The sequence below is a fragment of the Suricata suricatta genome, chromosome 7 (assembly GCF_006229205.1).
Source record: "Suricata suricatta isolate VVHF042 chromosome 7, meerkat_22Aug2017_6uvM2_HiC, whole genome shotgun sequence".
NCBI classification, from domain to species: domain Eukaryota; kingdom Metazoa; phylum Chordata; class Mammalia; order Carnivora; family Herpestidae; genus Suricata; species Suricata suricatta.
The window spans coordinates 8779136-8804450 of record NC_043706.1 but is presented as its reverse complement, the minus strand read 5'-3'; the positions used below and the strand labels follow the sequence as shown (position 1 = coordinate 8804450).

The 25315-nt window shown below is 42.3% G+C and overlaps 1 protein-coding gene across 6 annotated transcripts in view; it reads left to right on the top strand.

The window, feature by feature from the left end:
- CDKAL1 (CDK5 regulatory subunit associated protein 1 like 1) overlaps positions 1-25315 on the top strand; it is a 646364-nt gene that overhangs the window by 12816 nt on the left and 608233 nt on the right. For 3 of the 6 annotated variants that reach the window (XM_029944073.1, XM_029944076.1, XM_029944078.1), the window contains 2 exons: positions 6678-6855; positions 8135-8247. In XM_029944073.1, coding sequence (XP_029799933.1) covers positions 6686-6855; positions 8135-8247 — 283 coding nt within the window. In that variant the 5' untranslated portion in view covers positions 6678-6685. The remainder of the gene's footprint in view (positions 1-6677; positions 6856-8134; positions 8248-25315) is intronic. The other 3 variants (XM_029944074.1, XM_029944077.1, XM_029944075.1) reach the window with 1 other exon arrangement.

Here is a 25315-nt window from a genome sequence, read left to right as displayed (position 1 = left end):
GTGTATGGGGACCCTATGCAGACTGTGGGTGCTTGCTGACCTGTGCTGGGTAGAGCTGTAGCCACATGTGCTTAGTTGCTCTTTCAAACTGTGGCTTTAGGGATGCCTGGGTGGCTCAGTCGGTTGAGTGAGTGACTCTTGTTCTTGACTCAGGACATGATCTCACAGTTTGGGAGTTTGAGCCCCACATCAGGCTCTGCGCTGACAGGGCGGAGCCGGCTTGGGATTCTCTCTCTCCCTCTCCTACTCGTGCAACCACGCTCTCTCTCTCTCTCTCTCTCTCAAAATAAATGAATAACCTTAAAAATTTTAAACTATGGCTTCTTAAAGGCTAAAGAAAAAAGAACTTAAAGAAGAAAAGAAAATAAGAAAAGAACAAAACCAAAAAAAAAGTAAAGCAAACAAGACATATTTTAAAAAGTTTTATAAAAGCCAGTAAACATTAAAGCACACGTAAAGCACGAAACCGTGGCTTTCGTAGCAACGTAGGACGGCTGGTGTGGGCTTGTGGGCCCTGGGCTCGCTGAGGTCACGCGTCCCTGTGATGGCCGCGCCCACCCGTGACGGGCGGGACCCTCCAGTGTGGTGTTGGACCCCGCCTCTTCCGGCAGCGTGGCCCTTCCTCGGTCCGCTGTTTCCAAGCGGAGAGGGAGCGAGCCTTCCCACGCTGCTCAGCCCTTGCACACTGCGACTTTTCTTCTGAGAGCTGGTGTGGGCTTGGGGCCCTGGGCTTGCAGAAGTCACGGTCCGCTGGGAGGATTGGACCCTCCAGTCATGGTGTCCGGACCCTGTTCCCGTCTAGGGGTTTTAGGTGGGGTGGGAGCGTTACCGGGCTGTTCGCCAGTCCCTCTGACCTGGAGCGCTTCCCTGCAGCCCTGCTGCTTGGCAGAGGCTCGTGTTGCCTGTTTCATGTGCTGGTGTTCTGTTACACTGGGTTTCTTTCCTGTGCCCGAGGACAGAGGGATCTGCTCCTGGTCCCCGGTCCCCCAGTGCCGTCCCTCCCCACTGCAGTTCATCGTGTCGGGGGCGGGCGTGCCCTTGGTCACCGCATCTCCCTCTCACTGTTCTGTATTTGGTTGAGTCGCGGCTCAGCGAGCCCTCAGGTCCTCAGGAGGCGTTGTTCTGTGAATAGGCGTGCTGCGGTGTGTGCCGGGGAGGAGGTGCGTTTCCGAGTCTTCCTTCCTACGTCATCATCTTGGATCGGAACCTGAGGAGTTTTTCTTTCTTTTTTTTGTTGAGCTTAAATTTTTTTTTTTTAATTTTATATTAGAGAGAGAGAGAGAGAGAGAGCGCGCGAGCATGAGCAGGGAAGGGGCAGAGACAGAGACAGAATCCGAAGCAGGCTCCAGGCTCCGAGCTGTCCGCACAGATCCCAGTGCAGGGCTCGAACTCATGAGCCAGTGAGGTCGTGACCTGAGCCAAAGTCGGAGGCTTAACCGACTGAGCCGCCCAGGCACCCCCGTTAAGTGTTTGTTTTAATTCCAGTAGTTAACGTGCGGTGGGAGAGCGGTGTCAGGTGTACGGTTAGTGACTCAGCACCCCCGTTCCACGCCCAGTGCTCAACAGAGGTGCCCCCCGTGCTCCCCTTCCTGTTTCACACACCTCCCCACCCACCTCCCCGCTGGCAGCTGCCGGTGTGTTCTCTAGCATTCGGAATCTGTTTCTTGGTTGGCCTCTTCATCTCCTTTCTTCCTTTTGCTCTTTGGTTTGCTTCATAAATTCTGCATATGAGTGAAATCATATGGTATTTGACTTTTCTTGGGCTGACTCACTCAGTACAGTACCTTCTGGCTCCATCTACATCGCTGCAAATGGACAAGGAGTTTTTCTTTAAGGGAGAGAAATAGGATCGAGCTAGAACTAGAGGAGGTGGGGTCAAGAGAAGGTTTTTGGTTTTTCAGCGGGAGAAGTAGCATGTTTACCCCGAGAAGGTAATGATTGGGTGGAGAGACAGTGATGATGAGGAAGAGTGGGCGTTGGTGGGATTCCGAGCTTGTTGAAGTCAGAGTGGAAGGATTGTTCTCGATGGGGCGGGGGGGCTGTTCATTCACTGGAGCAGATTGCTAGGCGCAGTACAAGAAGGAAGTCATCCGTCCGTGCGGGATGTGGGAGACGATCTGAGGGTCTGCTTCACTCGGGCCTTCTGTCTCTGGTACATCTTCTGCCGCAGTAGGAGGAGATCTGTGAGAAATTAATTTTCAGAAAATTCCCAAGATAAATGAGTTTTAGTTTCTTTACTGCAGGCTTTCAGTCTTTGCTCTACTAATGCGTGCTGGGAATCTGTAAGGAGGCAGAATTTCCTAAGTTTATTTGACCACACTACTGTTTTTTCACTGGTAGATAGTATTTCAAATAAATAGGACCCATTTCAGAAAGACTAACCTGGTCCTTAATCTAGTTTGCTCAGTTGGCCAGGGTTCTTGTTTGCATGAGCAGGAAACCCGATTAAAACTAATGTAAGCCACAAGGGGAAACTTACTGGCTCACGTGACGGGGCAGAGCAGGGCTTTGCACCAGGTGCTCAAATAATGTCCTTATGGCTCTCTCTCTCCAGCTCCTATTGGGCTTCATTTCCGAGGTCTGTCCGTGGCGGGCAGCGTGGCCTCTGGTATCCCCAGGTTCATGTCCTCCCAACTTGGCCACTTCAGTGAAGAGGGAAGCCATCTCTCCTGTTAGTTCTGGCATAGAAGCCTCCCGATGATCCTCGTGGTCTGGGCTTGTCATGTCCAAACCCGAACCAGTTCTGCTGGCCAGGAGGACGGGTCACTCTGAAGCTTGGGTCACGGTCCCCACTTCTGGGTCTAGGGAAGGAGGAGGCCTGTGATTGACAGCCTCACCCCGACCGTGTCGTATGTGTGTTAACTGTAATCTTTCTCAGGTTAGAGTATTTCTAATCTTTTGTTATTACTAACAATGTAAAACTGGCTGAGCTTTGAACACAGGCCTGTCTGACTTCCTGGGCATCATCTGTCATCGTTGTAGAGACTGCATGGCAGTGAGGGGCATGAAATGATCCTGTCGGGAACGCTGCTCTGTTCATCGAAAGCTGTGAATGGAGAGGTGGGGATCTGGCGAATGGGAGAGGGAAAACTCATCAGAGGGGCTGGAGGCCGACGGGGAGTGCTAGGGTCCTTCGCAGTGGTGTGGGCTACCGGCCAAGGCACGGTGGTCGTTGCTACACGAAGCAGGCGGTAGGCTGCCGCGTAGGCTGTGGGCAGGGGCCCATCTGGCACGGGATTGTTGTTGATCTTTGGGTACGATAGCTTCCCTGTGTTTCAGATGGCTCTTTAAAGTGAGGACGGGAACACCCCCAGACGCCCGGCGTTGGGAGTGGTTAATGAGATGACGCTGGGAGGCACTGGTTTGATGTCTGTACGTGGTACTAGTCGTAACCCCCGTTACTGTACGCAAGTGCACGCTCCCTTTCCTTTCCTGGTGATTTTTTCCTTTAATTACTGTATTTTAACAGAATTACAGATTCACTTACAGTAGTAAAAGTTATGTGGATAAGCTCCATAGTTTATCCAGTTTTCTCCAGTGGTGACATCTTGCAAAGCCGCAACAGAGGGTCACAACCAGGGTACTGATGTTGATATAGTTGGGACAGAGGACATTGCCGTCGCTCCAAGGACCGCTCCTGGGGACAGTTGGTAGTCACGTTCACTTCTCTCCTGACCATCCTCTCCGTAGTCCCTGGTGACCTCTGTTGGTGTTCTGTAACTTTTGTTCTTTCAGGCTCAAGTATGTTCTATGAACGTAAGCACAGCGTACAGAGCCTTTTGGGATGGGCTGTAGTCTGGCGGCCTGCTTCCCGGGAGATTCATCCAGCGTGGTTTGTCCCAGGTCTGCAGTTTTTACTGCAGAGTAGGACTCCCTGGTCCAGACGCACTGCAGTTCAGCCGGCCGCCCGCAGAGGGTGTTCGCAGGTGCTATAAGCATTTGGGTTTAGATTTTGTGAGGAATAAATGCAAGTCTTCATTTCTCTTGGGTAACCCTCAGAAGTAGCATGGGAGTTACAAGGTGAGTTGTTTAAGAAAACGCCGAGCTGTGTTCCAGAGGGACTGCCGTTTTATGTTCCTTGTAGGATTGTATGAGTGATCTAGCTTCTCCGCATCCTTGTCAGCATTTAGTGTTGTCACTGTTCTTTTATTTTAGCCGTTCCGGGTAGGTGCGTAGTGACGCCCTCTTGTGGTTGGAGTTCGTGTTTCTCCCACGGCCAGTAATGCAGGCTATATGCTCACTTGTCCTCTTCAGATCCTCTTAGGTGAAGTGTCTTTGTCTCTTATTCATTTTCTCACTGGACTTTTTTAAACTGTGTTTTGAATTCTGGATACCAGTTCTTTGTCAAATAAGTGGTGGTTCAAAATTTTTTTCCTACTCTGTCGCTTGACTTTTACTTTGGAAACCTTTTTAATGTTTGAGAGAGAGAGAGAGAGAGGGAGAATATGTGCAGGGGAAGGACAGAGAGAGGGGGAGACACAGACTCGGAAGCAGGCTCCGGGCTCGGAGCCGTCAGCACAGAGCCTGATGTGGGGCTTGAACTCAAGAGCTGTAAGATCATGACCTGAGCCGAAGTTGAACGCTGAACCTACTGAGCCACCCAGGTGCCCCTGTGTTGCTTGACTTTTTATCCTCTCTTAAACGGGTCTTTTGCAGAGCAAAGGTTTGAAATTTTGATGGTATCCGGATTTATTAATTTTTCTTTTTATGGATCTTGCTTTTGGTATCAGACCCCAAAATTCCTCATCTAGCTCTAGGTCTAGAAGATTTTCTCTTACAGTTTTTCCTAAAAGTTTGTATTTTTATATTTTATGTTTAAGGTGATGACACATTTTGCATTAATTTTTGTATAAGGTGTGAAACGTAGATTGGGGTTCAGGTTTTGTCTATAAATGACCCATTGCTCCAGCAATAATGGAAATGGTTATCTTTCTTTAACTGAATTGCTTTTGTACTTTTGTGAGAAGTCGCTTGAGCACATTTGTGTGGGTTTCTTTCCGGTTCTCTCTTCTGTTCTGTTGATTGATATTCCTGCGCTCCCACAGCACCGCACAGTCTTGATTATTGTAGCTGTGTAATAAGTCTTCAAATTGGGCAGCTCAGTTCTGCCACTTTCTTCTTTTCTCACGATTGTTTCAGATATGTTACCTTTTTTTTTTTTTAACTGGTCCATATAAATTTCAGAACAATCTTATATATGTCTACAAAACATCTTGCTTGGATTGTGAACATCTTGCTTGGATTGTGATAGGAATGTAATTGTAAACTTGTACATAGGTTTGGTCTTCACTGACTGCTATGGGAGCGAGGGGAACTTACCGCTTGGTTGGCCGGTTGGCGGGACGTGGGTTCCTATGTGGCCTCCTCCAGTTCTGCCTGGGTGGCTGGGGTGCCCCATTATGGCCTCGTAAAAGCAGAACTCAGGAGGTGGGGCTGTGGTTTTGTGTTTTGTGGGGTAGAATCGTTGCTGTCTGAAAGTTTTGTCCTGCCAGGCTGCCCCTTTTCTGGTTCTTTGAAAAGAGAACAGGTTTGCTGACTGTATCTGTTGGCGATTCTGGGTTGCGGGCTGCTTCAGCTCCAAGTCTGGGACAGAGGAGGCGGAAGAAACCCCGGGAACCTCAGCATCGTGCTGGTCCTCGGGTTCCAGGGTCCCCAGCCAGTCCGCCTTCTCTCTACCCTTTCACAGTCTTCTGAGGTTTATTTGATATGTAATGCCTGTGTTTTTCATTGTAGTTAGTGGGACGGATAGGAGAAAGTACACCTGTTCTATCTTCCTGAAAGCCGTGTCCACGTTTTTGTTCTTAATTATTAAAATTTTGAACATTCAGGAAAGTAGAATAAGATACTGAACACCAGTATGCGTGTCTTAAATTTAAGACTTGTGAATGTTTTCCTGAATGTTTTAATGTATTTTTATTGTTTTAAAGTAAAGTTATAGACATAATGATATTTAACCTCTGCATACTCAGTATTCATCTATACAAAGAAGATTTTTAGAAAAGTTTATTTGTTTATAGAGAGAGAGAGTGAGTGAGTGAGTGAGTTGGGGAGGGGTGGAGAGAGAGGCTCCACGCTGTCGGCAGTCTGACACGGGGCTCGATCCCGTGAACTGAACTGTGAGATCATGACGTCAGCTGAAATCCCAGACGCTTAACTGACTGAGCCATGCAGGTGCTCCATAAAAAGATTTTTTAAAAACATCAAATAAAAAGTAAAATCATGTTTACTGTGTCAGAAATAAGATTTTTAAACAGAAGGGCAATACTTTGTATCAGTACTTTGTATCTAGTGATATACAGTGATATTCTAATATTATCTGACACCCACTTCGTTTTCTGATGTTCCTGGTTGTTCCCAGAATATCTGACAGCTTGTTGGACAATGACACAGAGTCAAGAACACGAATTGCGTGTAGTTAGGCTTCGGACTTGTTCACCGTGAATAGTCTTTCTTCTGGTTTTTCTCTGTGATACTGATTTGCTGAAGAAATAGTTTCAGTTGAACCTTGAGATGTTCCATCATCAGTAGGATTTGTCTGATTGTTTCCTTGTGTTTCTTTATCTCTTGCATTTTCTGGAACTTGAAGTTAAACCTGAAGGCTTTACCAGATTCAAGATTAGGTGATACATATGAAAGAGACTTGTGAGGGACTCACACACCTGTCGCTTTTTACGTAGCAGAGAAGATGCCTTCTGCTTCCTGTGACACCCTCCTGGACGACATAGAAGACCTCGTGTCACAGGAAGATTTAAAGCCACAGGACAGGCATTTTTCACGGAAGCACATTGTTCCGAAGGTGCGAAAGCGAAACACCCAAAAATATTTGCAAGAAGAAAACAGTCCACCAAGCGATAGGTAAGCTCTTGTTTTAAGATTGTATTCAGTATCCAACCAGGGTAGAAGCTGGTGTTACTGGTCTGTGTGATATATATAATGTCTCTTTCTAAAAATCTTTTGAATTTTGGGGAGGAGATATTTTTTTATTTGAATGGTTTTAAATTTAGCAAAGTAATGGGTTAAAAAAGTAAAAAGATGTCAGGTGGCGTGTTTCTTGAAGATGAACAGGATCAAGGATGGTATTTGTCATACACAAAGGAACCACACCCCCCACCCCCACCCCCAACGCCTGCCTCCATGGCCCAGGATCTCTTTGATATCACTGTAGTTGGTACGTAATTTTCTGTTAATTCCAAATGGAGAATTTTACTGGATTTTGTAATTGTTATGAGACAGTGGTGCTTTGGGTATTTGATTTTTCTTGGCAAATTTACAGATACTCCTGGATCAGCTAAAGGCATTGGGCACAAATAAATTACTGTGTTGTTTATCATAAGGTCTGTAATTTTGTGAAATTCTAATACAACCTAGCTAGAAAGGATTACGCAGGTGTATAATTTTAACAGGCTTATATTTGTTTAGACAGTAAATTGTTGAAAGTTTTAATTCACTAGATTTTGTTTGTAACAATAAGTTTTTGATGTCTGCTTGAATTTAAACTTTTTAAATATTTTAATAACTGAAGTTCATTGAATTTGATCTAAATATGTCTTTAAGGTAACTTTTATTTAAATTTAAATTATTAGGGCACTTCGAGTTAGAAGACCTTTATTCCCATTCTAAAAATATTAACTTTTTATAACTCTGTTTTTATATATGGAGTACTTTTAATTATGCTGGGAGTGATGGTTTTTCTGTTTTGATTCAGTTATTTGTAAATTACAAAGATTGTAACTATTTTATAGGAGTCCGTGAGCGGGTGGATGTGCTTAGTTTTTCTTTATTTGCTTCTGTTGCTAGAACCATTTTCTTTTCTATTGTTATTTGTATTTACCTTTTTCAGAGTCTAACTTAGTGACAGTACATTAGGAGTACTGAATTTAAAATAAACGCAGAGAAAAGGAAGATATTTTTATGTCGAGAGTCATAACTTAGACTCTAGGGCTGTCTTATCTTGATTTTAGACTTTTGGTGTAACAACTGATTATGGACTAAGTTGGTACATTTCATGAATAGGTTGTGAATTGGTTGCCGTGAGTATGTTTTTGCATAATATGCCCAGCAGTCATTGAGTGTTTTTTGTTCTAAAAATCCCTAACTGAGACTTACTTTTTTTTTCTCATTGATTATTTGATAGCACTATTCCAGGCATACAGAAAATTTGGATGCGGACGTGGGGTTGTTCTCACAATAATTCGGATGGAGAATATATGGCTGGACAACTGGCTGCGTACGGATATGAAATTACAGGTAATGGGATCTGTGGTGTGTTTTATTGATTAAATGTTTCAGTTCTGTAGACTTATGTATTTTAGCTAAAGCAGTTAAAGCATGTTTTAGTATAACTTAATGATTTTAAAGAAAAACAAAATGATAGCCCTTGTACATTTAGATAATTACAGATACATTATTTTAAAAATACTTCAAAAAACGACTTTGAAGTAAATTTAGAGTTACAGGAAAGTCGGAATAGTACAGTTTGCATATGTGCTTTACCCAGTGTCCTCTCTACCGACATCTCGCATATTACGCTGTAACTGTGACACTGGGAGGTCGGGCTACCCTGACGGCAGCACTGTTACCCGAACTGCAGAGCCTGTGTGAGTCATGCGCGTTTCCCCGTTGACCCTCTTCCGTTCCAGGATCCAGTCTAGCGTCTCACTTCATGTTTATTTGTGACATCTCCTTAGTCTCCTCCCGTTGGCAGTTTGTCATTTTTTCCTCCTTTTATGTCTGTGGACTCCTGAGGAAAGCCGATTAGTTATTAGCTGTTTTGTAGAATGTCCCTTACTTTGGGTTTGTTGGGTGTCTTCTCCTGATCAGCATAAGGTTACTTACGCATTCTTGGCAAGAAGAACACATTGATTTTCAGGTGCATCATATCCGGGAGATGGTAATGAGCTAATATGTCTTATACCCAGTGGGCCACGTCTGCCAGACTTCTCCACAGTCAAGTTAGTGTTTTTTCCCACTGTAATTAATAGATCACCTGTTTCCCCTCATCCTTTTCTCTGCTAGTTTCAGAATCTGATGACTTTAGTAGTTGTCCCTGGATCGTGTTGACTGCAGCCATTGCTTTTTGTTGAATGGTGATTCTTTGTTTTCTTCCTTTCCTCCACGCTTATTCACTGGAATTCTTCTGTAAGGAAGACGATCCTTTCTCCCCGGTTTGATTTTCGTGTATCGGCCTGGACTTAATATGCTTATTTGTCGCTCCTGTGGGTGTAGTCCAGGCCTGTTGTTATTTGGCCGCTCATCTTGTTCCAGATCTGGCCGTGGCCCTCGTCAGGCCGGCTCCCGGGTCTTCTCAGCAGGCCCCCACTCTTTCTGTTTTCTGCCGCGGCAGGAAGTGCTCGTCTCGTGTTCTCCCTTCCCAAGCCTTGGGAGCACCCGTTCTTCCAGCGAGTCCTGATCCCTTGCATTAGAAGAGTGGTGTTTGGAGCCAGACGAGCTTTGTTGGACGGACAGTAGGTGAGCTCACTGCCACCGTGAAGTGTCCGTGCGTCCAGGTGCTGTCGGGACGGAGCTAGGAAGAATGTCTGTGTAGAAACCGGCACGTGTGCGTGTCTGTACTGCTGTGTCTGTCGGCATGTGTATTGAATGGGGCCATGACTTGTAGGCTCTGGGACAGGCACTGGCCCTGGGCTCTATGTATGTCACCCAGCTTAGCCTTTGGCAGATGGGGAAATACTGGCATCCCGGCCTTACAAACGAGAATGGAGAGGTTGTGTCCGACCTTAAATCACACAGACAGTGAAGCCTCCTGTCGCTCTGAAACCCTGCTCTTGGCCACTGTCCTGCACGTCACGTTTGCCTGTGTGACTGGCAAGGTCTCAGCCAGAATATGGGAGGATTGGAGACTTCCTTCTCTCCTAGCAGTGTTTCCTGCAGCAACTAAATGATCCCAAAGCCTTAACTCTGTGTTTCTGATAACTTGTCCTTGAGACTGCAAAATCAGCCTGAATAATTTTGTTCATTAGATAAAAGTACCCCAAATGTGTTTTTAGAATTATTTCTCTAAAAAGAAAGAAAAAGGATTCTTCTGGAGTTATTTGTAATTTTTAGCATTAAGTTAGCTTGGGTTTGCCTTGATATGTTCTGATGGTGCGGAACATTAAGACAGTAGTTCATAAAGTAATTTCCTGAAACATTAAAAACAATGGGCTTGGCTTTTCCTAGGTAGTGTTAAATATCTAACATATTTTAATCTTAGTCCACTAGCAGTTTGTATTTGATCTTATTACAGTACTTTTCTAAATGATAAAGTAATAGTAAAACAGTAGTCCTGATGCATTTATATAAGAATACTAAATTTTGCTATGTATATCCAACTTTAGCTTTTTTTTAATGTTTAATTTTTTGTTTTAGAGAGAGAGTGCATGTGAAAGGGAAGAGGGGCAAAGGGAGAGAGAAAAATCTTTGTCTTTTTTTTTTTCTTTTTTTGAGGGAGAGAGAAAATCTTAAACAGGCTCCATGCTCAGCGTGGACCTTGACATGGGGCTCGATCCGAGGACCCGGGATCATGACCTGAGCCAACATCAAGGGTTGGATGCTCGAGCCACTGAGGAGGTGCCCCTAATTTTAGCTTATTTGGATACAGTAAAAAGGGAGAATTAAGGAAGCAGCTACTTGGATATGGATTTATTTTTCTTATTGATGATGTGTTCTACTTTTATGTAGTTTTGTTACTAGTAATACTTGTATTACCTTTACTGTTGGTGGTCCCCCACTTTAGAAATTTATAGTCTGTGTTTAATTCTAGTCTGGCTTGCGCATAGTGGACTTAGAGCTCTTTTCTCACTGGTCAGGTGCCACAGGCCCAGAAAGTGTGAACAATAGTAACTACTGTCAAACATTTAAAAAGGAAATTTCTGGGGCGCCTGGGTGGCTCAGTCAGTTAAGTGTCCGACTTCAGTTCAGGTCATGATCTTGTGGTCTGTGGGTTTGAGCCCTTCATCGGGCTCTGTGCAGACAGCTCAGAGCCTGGAGAGCCTGTTTCAGATCCTGTGTCTCCCTCTCTTTTTCTGCCCCTCCTCCGCTCATTCTCTTTCTCAAAAATGAATGAACATTAAGAAATTTTTTTTCTTAAATAAATCTCTACAGATTTTATATTTACATTAAATATATGAGATGATGATTACTGGATTGTCTTTGCCAGTAGTCTCTCATTATTGTGGAATAGTGGGAGTTTATAAAAATTATTGCTAAATAATTTAAAATGTTTTAATCCACCTAAAATGTTTTTTAATTGTATAATTGATACAAATTAGGTATAAACTATAGATTATGTATAGTACATACAGATTATTGAATTCAGTACACAATAAATTCAAAATTAGCTCTCAGTTACAATAGTAGACATTTTTACTATTTGGGGATAAAAGAGATGATATAGGTCTATACTTGAAATTGCTTTTGATTGCGTGAATCCAGGAATATAATTGTTCTAGAGTAAAATCTCACAGAGGCTTAGAGCCGTTAGCTCTTGTCCATTGCTGCTTTCAAGCCCTTTTTATTTTGAGAGAGAACAGGTGGTTCATAACTCACAAAACAGTGCCGGCTTCTCATTTCACAGTGAAACCTGCTGGGGAGAAAGAACGTCATTCCCCAAATCAGAACAATCCACTGCATCCTGGGTTTGTGGGCGCGTGATGCACTCAGCGTCAGGGAGAACCGTGAAGCTGTCCCTGCACACACCATGGCTTCTAGAGGAAGTAGGATTTGAATGCGTGTATTCCGTGCGTGTTGTCTCTTCAGGTCATCAGTTTCAGCAGACTGAACGTTTCCCCCCCCAGTAAGGCTACCTTTGGTCATCGTTCTTGGATTCTTTCTTTGGAGATGTTGGGAAAGTATTTTCGGTGTCCTCGTTTGTGGTGGATCTTCGTATCTTCAGAGTACATTTAATGTTCGAATGGTCACAGTTCATTCGAAGCCAATAAGAAATAAATAAAGTTCGTGATACAATGTTGAACCACGCTGTTCTAGTTAAAAGTAAGGCATTTAAAAAAATCTTAAAAAAATTTTTTTTAATGTGTTTATTTATTATTGAGGCAGAGAGAAACAGAGTGTGAGTGGGGAAGGGGCAGAGAGAGAGGCAGACACAGAATCCGAAGCAGGCTCCAGGCTCTGAGCTAGCTGTCAGCACAGAGCCCGATGTGGGGCTCGAACCCACGAACCGTGAGATCATGACCCGGGCCAAAGTCGGATGCTCAGCCGACTGAGCCACCCAGGTATCCCAGGCATTTAAAAAAAGCTTAATTGATTATGAAAACTCTTACAGAAGAGTTTTCAAAAGTGTTTATAGCAGTGATGCTTTTTGGATCACTTGAGAATCTCACGACTGTGATTTCATCAAAGAATTGATAACCATTTGCTGAGTCCAGTAGTGGAATAAAGGCGTGGTCTCCCAAGGCGATGGCTTTAGGGACAGCTGTCATTTAGATAGAGCTATGTTAGAGATATTTTGGACAGAGCTATGCTAGAGGGAGAGAGAGAGAGAGGCTCAGAGAGACATTGTTTAGTTTGTAGCTGTGCCTGCTGTGAATGAATGAATGAATGAATGAATGTAGCATGTGCTTTTTGGTTTAGTGGAAGAAAGTCCATTGCACAGCCATGGACTGGAGTTCTAGTTCATAGACAGATGAGAACCATGTGAGTTATGTACATGGAATATTTGTGATCAGCCTACATAGGTCAGAATAGAGCGTTTAGCTTGGGTGCCCCCAGTTTCAGAGAGATCACTTTTATTTTACTTTACTTTTTTGAGAGACAGCACGTGCACGTCGTGCGTGTGAGCAGGGGAGTGGGAGAGACTCTTCAGGAGGCTCCATGCCCAGCGTGGAGCCAGACACAGGGCTCAGTCTCAGGACCGTGAGATCATGACCTGAGCCCAAATCAAAGGTTGGATACTTAACCAACTGAGCCACCCGGGCGCCCCAGAGAGAGAGTTTTTAAATTAGCTTTTACAGTTCTTGATATTTCCTTGTGTATTTGTGTATCATTTATTCATTCAGCAAGTGTGGTCTGAACATGATGGGTGTTGGACTGGTGCTAGGACCTGTGAGACATGAAAATGAACTAGACGTGGATCCCTAGGATGGAACATTGGTTGTTCTTTGGCAAAGGAAAAAGCCTTCATATTGTGTGTTACATCTTAGAAGTTATTTTAGTAAATGGTCAAGCTTTTAGTGTGGTTTTTCATAACACAGGGATGAAGGACCCGCTTTATCAAAAGAGCCGTTACAGTTTATAGTTCAGAAATGCTTGGGGAGACTGCCAGGTCAGAGTAACATTTGTGTGTTTGCTGTTTCGTCACGGTAAGCGCACTCCTGAATCCTCCTCCTCCTCACCTGTTTCACCTGTCCCACCGCTCACCTCCCTTCTGGTGACCACCAGTGTGTTCTTTACAGTGGAGTCTGTTTCTTGCTTTCTCTTTCTTCCTTTTTTTCCTCTGCCTTTTGTTTCTTAAATTCCACTATGAGTGAGATCGTATGTTGTTTGTCTTTTTCTGATTTACTTTGCTTAGCATAATACTCTAGCTCCATCCATGTTGTGAATGGAAAGATCTCATTCCTTTGTATGGCTGAGTACTACTCCACAGGGTGTACTTACCACCTCTCCTTTATCCAGTCATCATTCAATGGACACGTGGGCTGCTGCCATAGTCTGGTTTTTGTAAATGCTACAATAAATGTAAGGGTACATGAATCCCTTTGAATTAGTGTTTTCGTATTTTCTGGGTAAATACCCAGGAGTGTGATTACTGGATCTTAGGGTAGTCTTATTTTTAAGTTTTTGAGGAACCTCCATCTTCTCTTCCAGAGCGGCTGCACCAGTTTGTAGACCGACCAACAGTGCAGGAAGGTTCCTTTTCCTCCACATCCCCCAGCACTGGTTGTTTCTTGTGTTTCTGATTTTACCACCGTGACGGGTGTGAGGTGACGGCACATTGTTTGAGTTGCATTCCCTGATGGTACGTGACGCTGAGCGTCTTTTCCTGTATCTCTTGACAGTCTGTATGTCGTCTCTGGAGAAATGTCTGTTCATGTCTTCTGCCCCTTTTTTAATTGGATTATTTGTTTTGTGGGTGTCGAGTTCTATCAATTCTTTATGTTTTCGGGATACTAACCTTGTATTGGAAATACCATTTGCAAGTATCTTCTTCCATTCTTGTGCTCTCTCAAAAAAAGAAATAGCCTTTCAGTTTTGCTGATTGTTTTGTTTGCCATGTAGAAGATTTTTTATTTTGATGTAGTCTCACAGTTTACTTTTTGCTTTTACTTCCCTTGCTTCCGGACGTCTGTCTAGAAACATGTTGCTCTGGCTGATGTCAGAGAAATTACTGCCTGTGCGCTCTTCAGCTGTATGGTCTCAGGGCTCACGTCTAGGTCTTTCATCTATTTTGAGTTTACTTCTATGGATGGTGAAGGGAAGTGGTCAGCTTCTTTCTTCTGTGTGTGTGGCTCCCCACACCTGTCCCAGAACCATTGGTTACTAAGACTTTTCTTCCTCATTGGATATTTATTCTTCTTGTGTTGAAGATCAGATGACTGTATAATTGTAGGTTTATTTCTGGGTTTTGTGTTCTGTTCCATTGGTTTATTTGTGTATATTTATGCCAGTATTATACTGTTTTAATTACTAGTTTGTCGTATAACTTGAAACCTAGAATTCTGATACCAGTTTTATATTTATTTTTCAAAGTTGCTTTGGCTATTTGGGGTCTTTTTGTGGTTCCATAAAATTATAGGGTTGGTTCTAGTTCTATGAAAAATGCTATTGATATTTTGATAGGGATTGCATTAAATATGTAGATTGCTTTGGGTGGTTTAGACATTTTAACAATATTGTTCTTCTAATGCTTGAGCATGGAATGTCTTCCATTTCTTTACATTGTCTTGAATTTCTTTTATCAGTTTTGAGAGTACAGGTTTTTTTTTTTTTTTTTTTTTTTTTTTTTGCCTCTTTGGTTCAGTTTACTTGTACATACAGTACTGTTTTTGATGCAGTTGACGTGTGATTTAAAAAAAATTCAAATTCTGCAACTTCCTTATTAGTGTGTAGAAATGCAACAGATTTCTGTACATTGGTTTTGTATCCTGTGACTTTACTGAATTCATTCATCAGTTCTGGTAGATTTTTGGTGGAGTCTTTCAGGTTTTCTCTATAGAGTATCACGTCCTCTGCAGATAGTGAGAGTTTTGCTTCCTCCTTACGATTTGCGTGCTGTTTATTTCTTTGTGTTGTCTGAGTGCTGTGGCTGAGACAGTGCCGTGTTAAGTAGAAGTGGTGAGTGAGCACATTCTTGTCTTGCTCCTGATCTTAGGGGAACAGCTCTGAGGATTTCAAAATTGAGTATGATGTCGGCTGTGGGTTTGTCATATATGGACTTTCTTATGTGAGGTGTGCTCTTTCTAGACCCACATTGGAGAGGGCTTTCATCATGAATGGAAGTTGTACTTTGTCGAATGCTTTTTCTGCATCTTTTGAAATGATCACATGATTTTTATCCTTTCTTTTATTGCTGTGACATGTCATGTTGATTGTTTTCTGAATGTTGTTGAACTACCTTTGTATCCCGGGAACAAATCACACTTGATTGTGGTGTATGATTTTTTAAAATCTATTATTGGACTTAGTTTGCTAATATTTTGTTGAGGATCTTTGCAACTATCAGAATATAACATTTTATGTTTGAATTAAGAACATGAATCTCCTTGTGGAAATAAGTAGTAGTTTATATGGTGAGGAGATAATATTAAAATTGAGTGTCTGAAGTATAAGCATATTTCCTGGACCTTGCCATTTAACTTGAAATAGCTTTTTAGGGTTGTCTGGGTGGTTCAGTCGGTTGAGTGTCCGACTTCATCTCAGGTCATGATCTCATGGTTTGTGGGTTTGAGCCCCACATTGGGCTCGCTGCTGTCAGCACAGAGCCTGCTTTGGATCTTCAGTCCCCCCTCTGTCCCTTCCTAGCTGTGCTCTCTCAAAAAAAAAGAAATTGCTTAAGATTTTCAAACTAAGATTAATGGGATATGTCGGATCCATATACGCAGGTGTTTGTGTCGAGAATACATTCAAGGACCACGCTTGTGGGTCAGTAGAATTTTAAGGACATTAAAGCTACGTTTTTGTGTTTGTGTTTGGAGATTTGGGAAATCACACGCACGTAATTAAAGTATGAATGCACATAAAGTTTTCTTTGTCTGCTTTTTATCTGTTTTCTCTAGGAACTGGTTACCCTGACATTTCACATTAATATCTTGAGCTTATCTCTGTAATAAAAGATATTAAGATAAGTAGACTAATTGTGTGGGATTCTGAAAAGTCAGTAGACCTCCACCTTCTTCAAAATGAAACTAAATGAAAAATGTTTATTTTACTTCTCTGAGAATTAGTCAGGGGTGCCCTGGGTGGTTCATTTGGTTAAGCGTCTGACTTTGGCTCAGGGCAGGATCTCCCGGTTTGTGAGTTTGAGCCCCGTGTCGGGCTTTGTACTGACAGCTAGCTCAGAGCCTGGAGCCTGCTTCAGATTCTGTCTCCCTCTCTGTCTGCCCTTCTGCGACTCACCTCTGTCTCTCTCTCTCAAATATAAATACACATTAAAAAAAGAAAAGAATTAGCACAAAATATTAAGTCACCTCTGTGAAATCAGGGTTTTTGTCCACATTTCCAGGCGAGGGAGTTGAATGGGTTGAACGTGTGCCTTGTGTTAGGCATTTCACAGAGGGTCTTGCAAAGATCAGGGTAAATAACTTTGGTGGGAGGTGACTGCATATTTCAGGACCGTATTTTGAGGCGGGGAGAAGCGAAGGGAGACGCGTGATCGACTTCACTGAGCGGCTGTGCGCTGCAGCGACCTGCGGCCTGGCTGCTGTCCCGGCCTCTGCTCCTGCGTGACGCCCTGTGGTCTCTCAAACTTGCCGCCTTAAAGGCGGGTCAGTATGGAAACCTAATAGTAGATAGGTTTTACTGGGTGTGTTTTTATTTTTTACTTTTTTGCTGCCCAGCCTTTTAAAATTTCTCCTGCAGGACTTTTAGGACTCTTTTATGTGCAACACTATTATTTAGAAGCCTGGTTGTCTGGTTGTCTGTCTTGCTCTTTCTCTCTTTCTGGAGGCAAGAGAAAGGGGGACTACGTCCCACAGGAAGTCATGCCACAGGAGTGTGCTCACTTTCTTAATTTCAGCGCAGGGTTGGGAGATGGCACTGTCAGTTGAGAGCCACTTGGTCCAGGTCCACCCGGCGGGTACATAAATACAACATCATCATCTTCTTGCTTTTCTGTTTTCACCAACAACGATAATTACCTACCTGCATTTGGGGTTTACTGTGTGCCGGGCCCAGGCCAAGGGCCTTCTCTGTGTTCCCTCATTCACTCCTCACAGTAATAGGGCAATACTAGTGCTCCGTTTCCAGAAAAAACTTTTAAAACTTTAGCGGACACACGTGGTATGTTAGTTTTGGGCGTATGACCTAGTGATCTGATGGCTCTCCGTGTCTTGCTGTCCTCAACATGTGGCTCCCGCCTGTCACCATGCAGCGCTGTGACAGGACCATTGACTGCAGTCCCTGTGCTGTGCCTTTCATTCCCGTGACCCCCTCAGTCCTTAGCTGGAAGCCCGTGTCTCCTCTCCCCTTCACCCACTTGCCCATCTCCACAACCCCTGAATGAAACACTTGGTGTTCTGTTCTAGAATCTCTAGTGGAACTCAGTGAACAATCGTCAGCTTTCTTAGTGTACGACTCTTGCCTTCCACATGTACCTCTTTATTTTTTTATTAAAAAGGTTTTTTTTAATGGTTATTTTTTGAGAGAGAGCAAGCGAGTGAGCCAGCGTGAGCGGGGAAGGGGCAAAGAGAGGGGGAGACCCAGAAACTGAAGCTGGCGCCCGGCTCTGAGCTGTCAGCACAGAGCCTGACATGGGGCTGGAACCCATGAACCGCGAGAGCGTGACCTGAGCTGAAGCCGGACGCTCAACCGGCTGAGCCCCCCAGGCACCCCCCACACGTAGCTCTCTAATCTAGCCTTCATATTCCTTAACCGTCACCACCGATGTGTACATGTGTACGGTGTTTTATAGTTCATAAAACATGTTCGTCTCTATTGCTGATTTTACATAGATTGTATCTGAAGATAAAGAGAGAACAAAGACTTTGTTTACCTAGGCCTTTAAAGAATTACTTAAAAGTATCCTGACATTTAGGTTTCTGACTTACATTATATATACTGCTAATGAGCATTTACAATGAGATATTAAGTCATGTGCTGAATAGAACATTTTTCTAAGTGTAACCCAGAGTTTTCTTGGAGAAATTCTTTATTCTGTAGCCAGAGGTAATGCCTTTTATCTGAAGATTCTGAAGTCCATCTGGAAATTGTAGTGAAGATAAATTCTTTTCTGATGATTGGCAGACTATAGTACACACAAGGGTGGCCATCGGCTTTTGGGTTTAGTTGAATCTTAGCTTTATTTTAAAGTTCAGTGCTAAGCATAAGGTTTTTTGTTTTGTATTTTTAAGAGGAAACAAGGTCTTTTGCACATTAAAATAGGAACTGTATCTGTTAATCTGTTAACTTTCCTGCTCATGTGGGCATTTCAGGCTAATTTTATAAGCTTTTACTTTTCTTTTACTTTTTTTTTAAACATTTTTTTAAATGTTTTATTTATTTTTGACACAGAGAGAGACAGAGCATGAGAGGGGAAGGGGCAGAGAGAGAGGAGACAAGAACCGGAAGCAGGTTCCAGGCTCTGAGCTAGCTGTCAGCATAGAGCCTGACGCGGGGCTTGAACCCATGAACATGAGATCTGACCTGAGCCGAAGTCGGAGGCTTAGCCGAATGAGCCACCCAGGCGCCCCAGCTTTTACTTTTCTTATGTATCCTGTGTGCTAGAAAACTATAGTTTAGGTAATTATTCTAAAGTACTTCCTCACCTTGCCAGTAATTCACAATCTTAGTTTCCCTGCCTGGTTACTATGGAAATATTCATGTATTAGGTTATTTGCATGAACCACTAGGAATAGTCTTCCTGAGTCTTAATTTTTTTTTTTGGTTATTTTTGCCACTATTATTCTCATAGGAAGTTGAGAATTTGACTAATGGCTGACTTCGAGTGAGGATCTGACAGCGTAGGGTCTAAGTCAGGGTGTGACTTGTAAACAGAAATAAAGGAGCTGTCCCCTGGTGTGGAATGGATGCCCGTTGTTAGTGGATCACAGCTGTGTTCTTTCTACCAAATCTCCAAAGAGTCCAGCTTTCAGAGATAGAAGTCTTCGAGAGGTTTGGTAGTTTCCCTGCAAAATTTGTGCGCCCAGACGACACAACACAACGACTTGCAATATTAGCATTTGACACGAGAAGGTGATCTGGAGGCAGCTGACTATGAAATGAGACCTCTAGGCGCAGTCTGCGGTGGTGTGTGTCAGAAACAGTGGGCTGCTTATTAGGACTGTAAATGTTTGAGCTAGACCGCCTCTTTCTGACCAGACCTCATGTTCTAGGATGTCAGAGTTTCGGAATCCTATGCTTGGAGTTCTGGAATGGCTAGCTTGCACTAGGAAAATTTGTTCTGTGATCTCAGAAGGAACGGAGTGAAGAAGATCTGCCCATCACACATTTCCCTGTTGTTAGAAAGTGGATTGGAATGCTAACAGAGTAAAAGGTGCACTGATTCAAGGACGAGGAAGCGCAATCTCAGGGAATTAAGGAAGGATTTTGAAAGTAGGACGAGCTGAGAACTGGTTTGAAGAGAATTCAGGGTGTAAGAGAGCAGGTGTGTGTGCGTGCTGCTGTGTGTACGCATTGAGGAAAGACTCCATCGTTTGGAAGGATGGGGACACATGGAACTGAAAAGCCATTTATATGTAATTCAGTCTTAAAAATGCTTGTTTGGAAGGCCATTGATACATATAATCGCTAAATGTAGTGTATAACTTGTCCCCTTGGAGAAGGTTCTGTCACTTGAAAATGGAGCCCAGCGTGTACACGTCTTAAGGAAAGCATTGTGGTGAAGGTACTGTGTAGCGTACTTGGCATATTGTGACCAATATGTGTCCTGTAACTTTCTCAAAAACTTTTAAGAGCTTTAATGTAGTATAACTTAGATTTTATTTACCCACACTATTTACCCATTTTACCTAGAGGGTCTTGTAAGGAGGTTATCTTTATTTTAAAATGAGTCCAGGATGACAGGTAAGTTATATTTCATTACACAGAGAATTATATTCTGCTTTATATTATAAGACCCGAATAGGATTCTCCGCTCAAGTCCCTAAAACTTTAAATCTGATATGCTCACCATTTTGTTTACATTTTCTGATGCTTCCGTTTAATACATTTTAACAGGATGTTGGGACTCCTCATTACTTTGATATAAAATGGAATGCGTGCCAGTTTTTCTGATCTCTCTATTCCAGTGTTTTTTTTTTCCCCCTTCTTTAAGTGGAGCATGGAGATCTTTAGTTTCTGTTACTTCTCACCTTGTTGGCCCAAGAATCAGTCTCCTTTGTTATGTGAAGCACAAAACTCCATGTGTTGGAACCAAGAGTTTACTAAGTAGCACAGCGCTTGTGCTAAATTGTGGCTTATCTATGCAGATTAAGTAGTGACAACTTCTTTTTTATTAATTGCAGGTGTTGTCTCCCTTATGTTTGAGAGTGAACATGCACGGTTGATTAGAATCTCTGCCTTATAAACAGATGAAGAGAAAGTCTAGCTCATTCTTGTGAATTCTACAGTGTATTGGCTCTGGGTCATAATATTTCTTAGCCTGGATTTATGTCTGGAGTGAAATTCCATTAATAGTTACAAACTCATGTGGTAATTTATTTTGAAAAAAGTCTAAACTTTTTCTCCGTTTTCTCTGTAGTAGATGTGGGACAGTAGATGGGTGTATTGTTTTTGGGAACTTGCAGATCAGATTTCATTTGGTTCCACTTTTGGCCTGATCTTTCCAAGTGACTTAGGCCTGTATGTCTTATAGTATGTAGGGGTCACGAGTACTTTGTATGTAGTTGGATTTTTGTGAACTAACCATGGAGAGAGCTGAATTGTTTTAAGAAGACTAGTCTTTAGAATTGCTGGTGTTCTGGTATTAAAACACTTTTTTCCTACTTTTAGACTTTTTAGGAGAGAAAAATCAACATAGGCCCAGAGATTTTCAGAAATTTTGTATTTGCTTAATTGTTCATTGATTCAAATTACCTTTTGACATTTTTTGGGTAATGTATGTATTTAGAAATAGTCTTGAGTTTTAATTTTCTCCCTCTCTCTTTCTATTTCTCTGTCTCCCTTTCTGTCTGCCCATTTTTCTTAAGGGTAAATGATAAATTGCCAGGGAAGCTGTACTTAAAAATCTGTTTTTGTGTTACTGTCCTTGACTTTTGGGAAGAACCTTTTTTTGAGATGTCGACACTTGAATATGTAAAATAGTGTGGACTCTTTCGGGCCTCTAAAAATTTAGTGAGTTTGGATTGAAGATGTGATGTATTTTTAGCTCTTGGACAATAGATGGCAGTATTATATTACGTGATCGCTGCCCTTCTACTCTTGTGTATGAAAAGTGAATTTCATGTTGCAGATAGTCCTCTTATAAAATTCTTAGGAGTTACTAAATTTGTTAGCACCTTACTTTATTTCTCATTTGCTACTTCTTAAACTGTGTAGAAGTATTTATGTGAGAATCAGACCAGCTGGCCTTCCCAGAGGCAGCCCCGAGCCTGTGCAGTCTGCTTGCAGCATGTACGTTGGGGACCAGATGCGAGGTCACTCACTCAGTGACTCCTTGCGTGACATCTGTGTAGCTCTGCCGCCCTGACTCTGCTTGTCCTGGAAGGTGCTGGTGGTCCTGGCCCACGGGAGCCTGCTTCTGAGGACAAACATTGGTTACCTCTCCCGTCACGTTGCTTGCGTACTTTCTCAAAATGAATCTTTCCGTAAGATGCATCCTGAGTAGCTCGTCAATCCTCAAATCTGTTAACGTATATTAAGGTTAATGAGGCTTAATATTAAAAGAGAAGGCAGTAAACTACAGCCCTTTAAAATTTTCCCACTGTTCCCATGTGACCCGCAGGTGCTTGATGGTTAATTTCAAGGGAAGTGATTCGAATGTCTGGGCATTTGCAGATTTTCCTTCTGGTCCTTCCGTTATGTAGCCTGGTGGTTGTCAAATTTAAGAGTTCGTAAGAATTTTTGTACCTAGATTCTTGCAGGTCATATATATCTGTGACTTAAGGGCCTGTGTGTGTGTGTGTAATAGTTGTGACTCTACATATTACATCAACTATTTTGATCATTTAGATCTTGATTCCCTGTATTTACCCCAAGTCGGCTTGCACTGCCGTTCAGTGTATTCCCCTGGATTAGAGGCAGAGAACGTGGTCTCTGCAGGAGCTCCTGTCTTAGGGTGATTTGTCTGTTTCCCATGTTCTCCCCATAGTAAGCAAGTTCCTCCTTCCTTAGTCATCTTTACCTTTTATATCTCAGAGACAACTGTTGCTGAATTTGTAGGAGCAGACCGTGGCCGGCCATTATCATCGGCTAGACCGTAAAACCCAACTACCGCCATGGATTAGCTGTATGACTTTGGACAAATGACAGTGTCTCTGTACTCCAGTATCTGTCTTTACTTAATGAAGATAACAGTAGGTTTTTCCTAAAGATTAAATGATAGCCTGTGTAAAGTATTCACTGGATTATTATCATTGTTTCCATTAAACACAGGACCTGGCATAAAATAGGAATTCAGGCATTTTAGTAAGTGAATTAGTGAACAAGTGAAAATGATATCTTGGCTGTCTTGAAGTAAGTTTATTCTTATCTTTATAGGAGAATAAAACTTTAACGTATATTCAAAAGGTTAAATAAAAGTGTGTGTGTGTGCGTGCATGTGTGTGGGTGCATCCCTGGAGTTTTCAGTACAATCCTATTTAGGTGTCTGTCAACTCCAGTGTGCACAGTCTTGACAGGTCTTGGATAAGATCTTCATATTATCACTTTTCCTGACATGGACACTGCAAATTATATTGAATTGGAAATCTCATTTAATCCATCCTTATGAAATAGCGAGTAGTGATTTTCTTCAGTGTAACAGGATTGTATTCAGCATTAGAAATGTTGGTGTTCCCTCAAACCTACAAAAATTTGGTTCTTTATATATTTCCATATATTTGTGTGTGTACCCGGCACCTGTAGGCAGAGGCCAGTGACCTTGGAGTGGTAACTTGTATTCAGATACTGAGCTCCCTGGGACAGTAAGGGTGCAGAGTTCAAGGATGGCCGTGAGGAAGGCACTTTCTCCCCCCCCCCCCCCGCCCTGTTTTTACCCGGGGACTAAAGCAGAGAGAAGTAAAACTAAGGGCCTTCAAAATGGGATTTTCAGCTCTTCACAAATACAGAGTCCAGGGTCTCTACCGTAGAGGCAGAGTGTTGTTTACCCTTGCGGGTGAGCAGCAGGCCCTGTAATGATGGTGAAGTGCTGTGGGGTCACGGAAATCCTTCTGGAAAACTCAGTCTGTTTTTATTGAATCCTTCCCTCTAAGTCCTGTTGACCAGCTTTCGTGTCTTATATTGAACACGTGAGGAGTCCGGGGTGAGGCTGATGCGTGAACTCGTTTCTGGGCTAAGGGCTGACTGTTGCAGTGGATCGTGGAGTTGGGTTTCACGGAAGGCAGGCGCACCCGAGGCCCCTCCTCCTGTCTGCTTTGACTCTTCAGGTGCTTCTGGAAACCCTTCTAGCTGCCGTCTTACACTAGGTGGTGTTGCACCCGCTGTCTTTGTAATTGAGCTGCTGTAATTTAAGACGGTATCATATTGACCGTAATTTTAAAATCTCTTGAGATGATCTGAGTGAATTTTGAGTAAAATTCATGGTAACGGATGAATCAAAGACAAAAGATCATTGGGAATATTTTCTGCTTTTCACGTGAGAGCTCAGCCATTGGCTACCTTAGAAAAATAAAGGAATTTGTGATGGTGTTCTAGAATACACACGTATGGTCTAACAACACCCTACAGGATCTCGTTGGAAGATGGAAAAACGAAAGACATTGAAAATATTACACAGACCTCTAAGTATGAGATCAAATTAAGGCAAAGACTCTTTAGAAAGAGTATTTGAAGCTTATCATTTCCATCACTTTCGTAGCATCTTTTAATCTTGTGACTTAGGTGAGTTGCAAATCATGTGCAAGCCCTAAACAAGGGATTCTTTCCTGGGGCGGGGAAGGGGAGAAAAGGGGCTTTAAGCTTTATCTCTTAAACCTTAAGATGGAAGAATGGGAAGAATACTAGTTAGAGTTGTTGGTTGTTGTGTGTGTGATATGTCAGCCGCTGTGTGAGCGTAGTCATTGTGTGTGTGTTCTTCATGTAGGAATTTAAAGAAATAGATTTCCAAACGTAGACAAAAAACATTGTAAAAACAACTATTGTGCAAAATTTTAAACACTGTAGCAGTGTGTGCATTAATTGTGACACAGGATAATTCTAGGATTTGATTTACTGTGTAATATTTTAGGAATTCATGCGGGAATAAAAAAACTAGCAACTTTGAACCAGTGATGGCTCAACCATTCTTAACCTAGGGATGTTTGGGTCAGTCATGAAAACTTTCTGAGCCTTATCAGGTCTTTTTTTCTGTTCCTTTTTTTTTTTCTTTTTAATGGAGTGATGTGCTATGAACCTCATGAAATTGAAATGAAAACATGTAAACATGAGGCAATGTTTTAGTTTTTGAAAATATTTATAATTTAAAAGACAAGTAACACATTTATTTATTAAGTTTAATGTTATTAAACTGCAAACTGATGGGTTTTGAGTTCCTTGCTATAGTCTGTTATCAGTGTTGCATTAAAGATGTTTCTGTACAATTTAGAAACTCATTTCCTAGGTATACCAAAAGGTGGCACTGTTTACCTATGTTTTAATATTTTTAATTTGCGTTTTGATGAGAACATGTGTTGGATATTTTATCTGCAAATGTATTAAATTGAGGTTATATTTTTACATTTAATTTTCTGTTTTGTAAATGGATCTTTAATTCATGTAAGGTTTACTAGGACCAGGTTTCATTTTTATTTTGGAATGGCTTGGAAATTCAGACATTGAACAGTCATTTTGTAGATATAAACCTCTGCATAATCCAGTATAATTAATAAAACTTTGTATTAATGTGACAGCTAGTGTTTCATGGAAAACACAGTTGCTTTTGTAGAGCAAAAACCATTAGTTTTTTTAAGCCTCTAAGAACAATCCAGCAATTAAAACATAACAGCCATAAATAAATGATTTGTGTGGCTTTCAGGTCCCACCACGTAGGTTT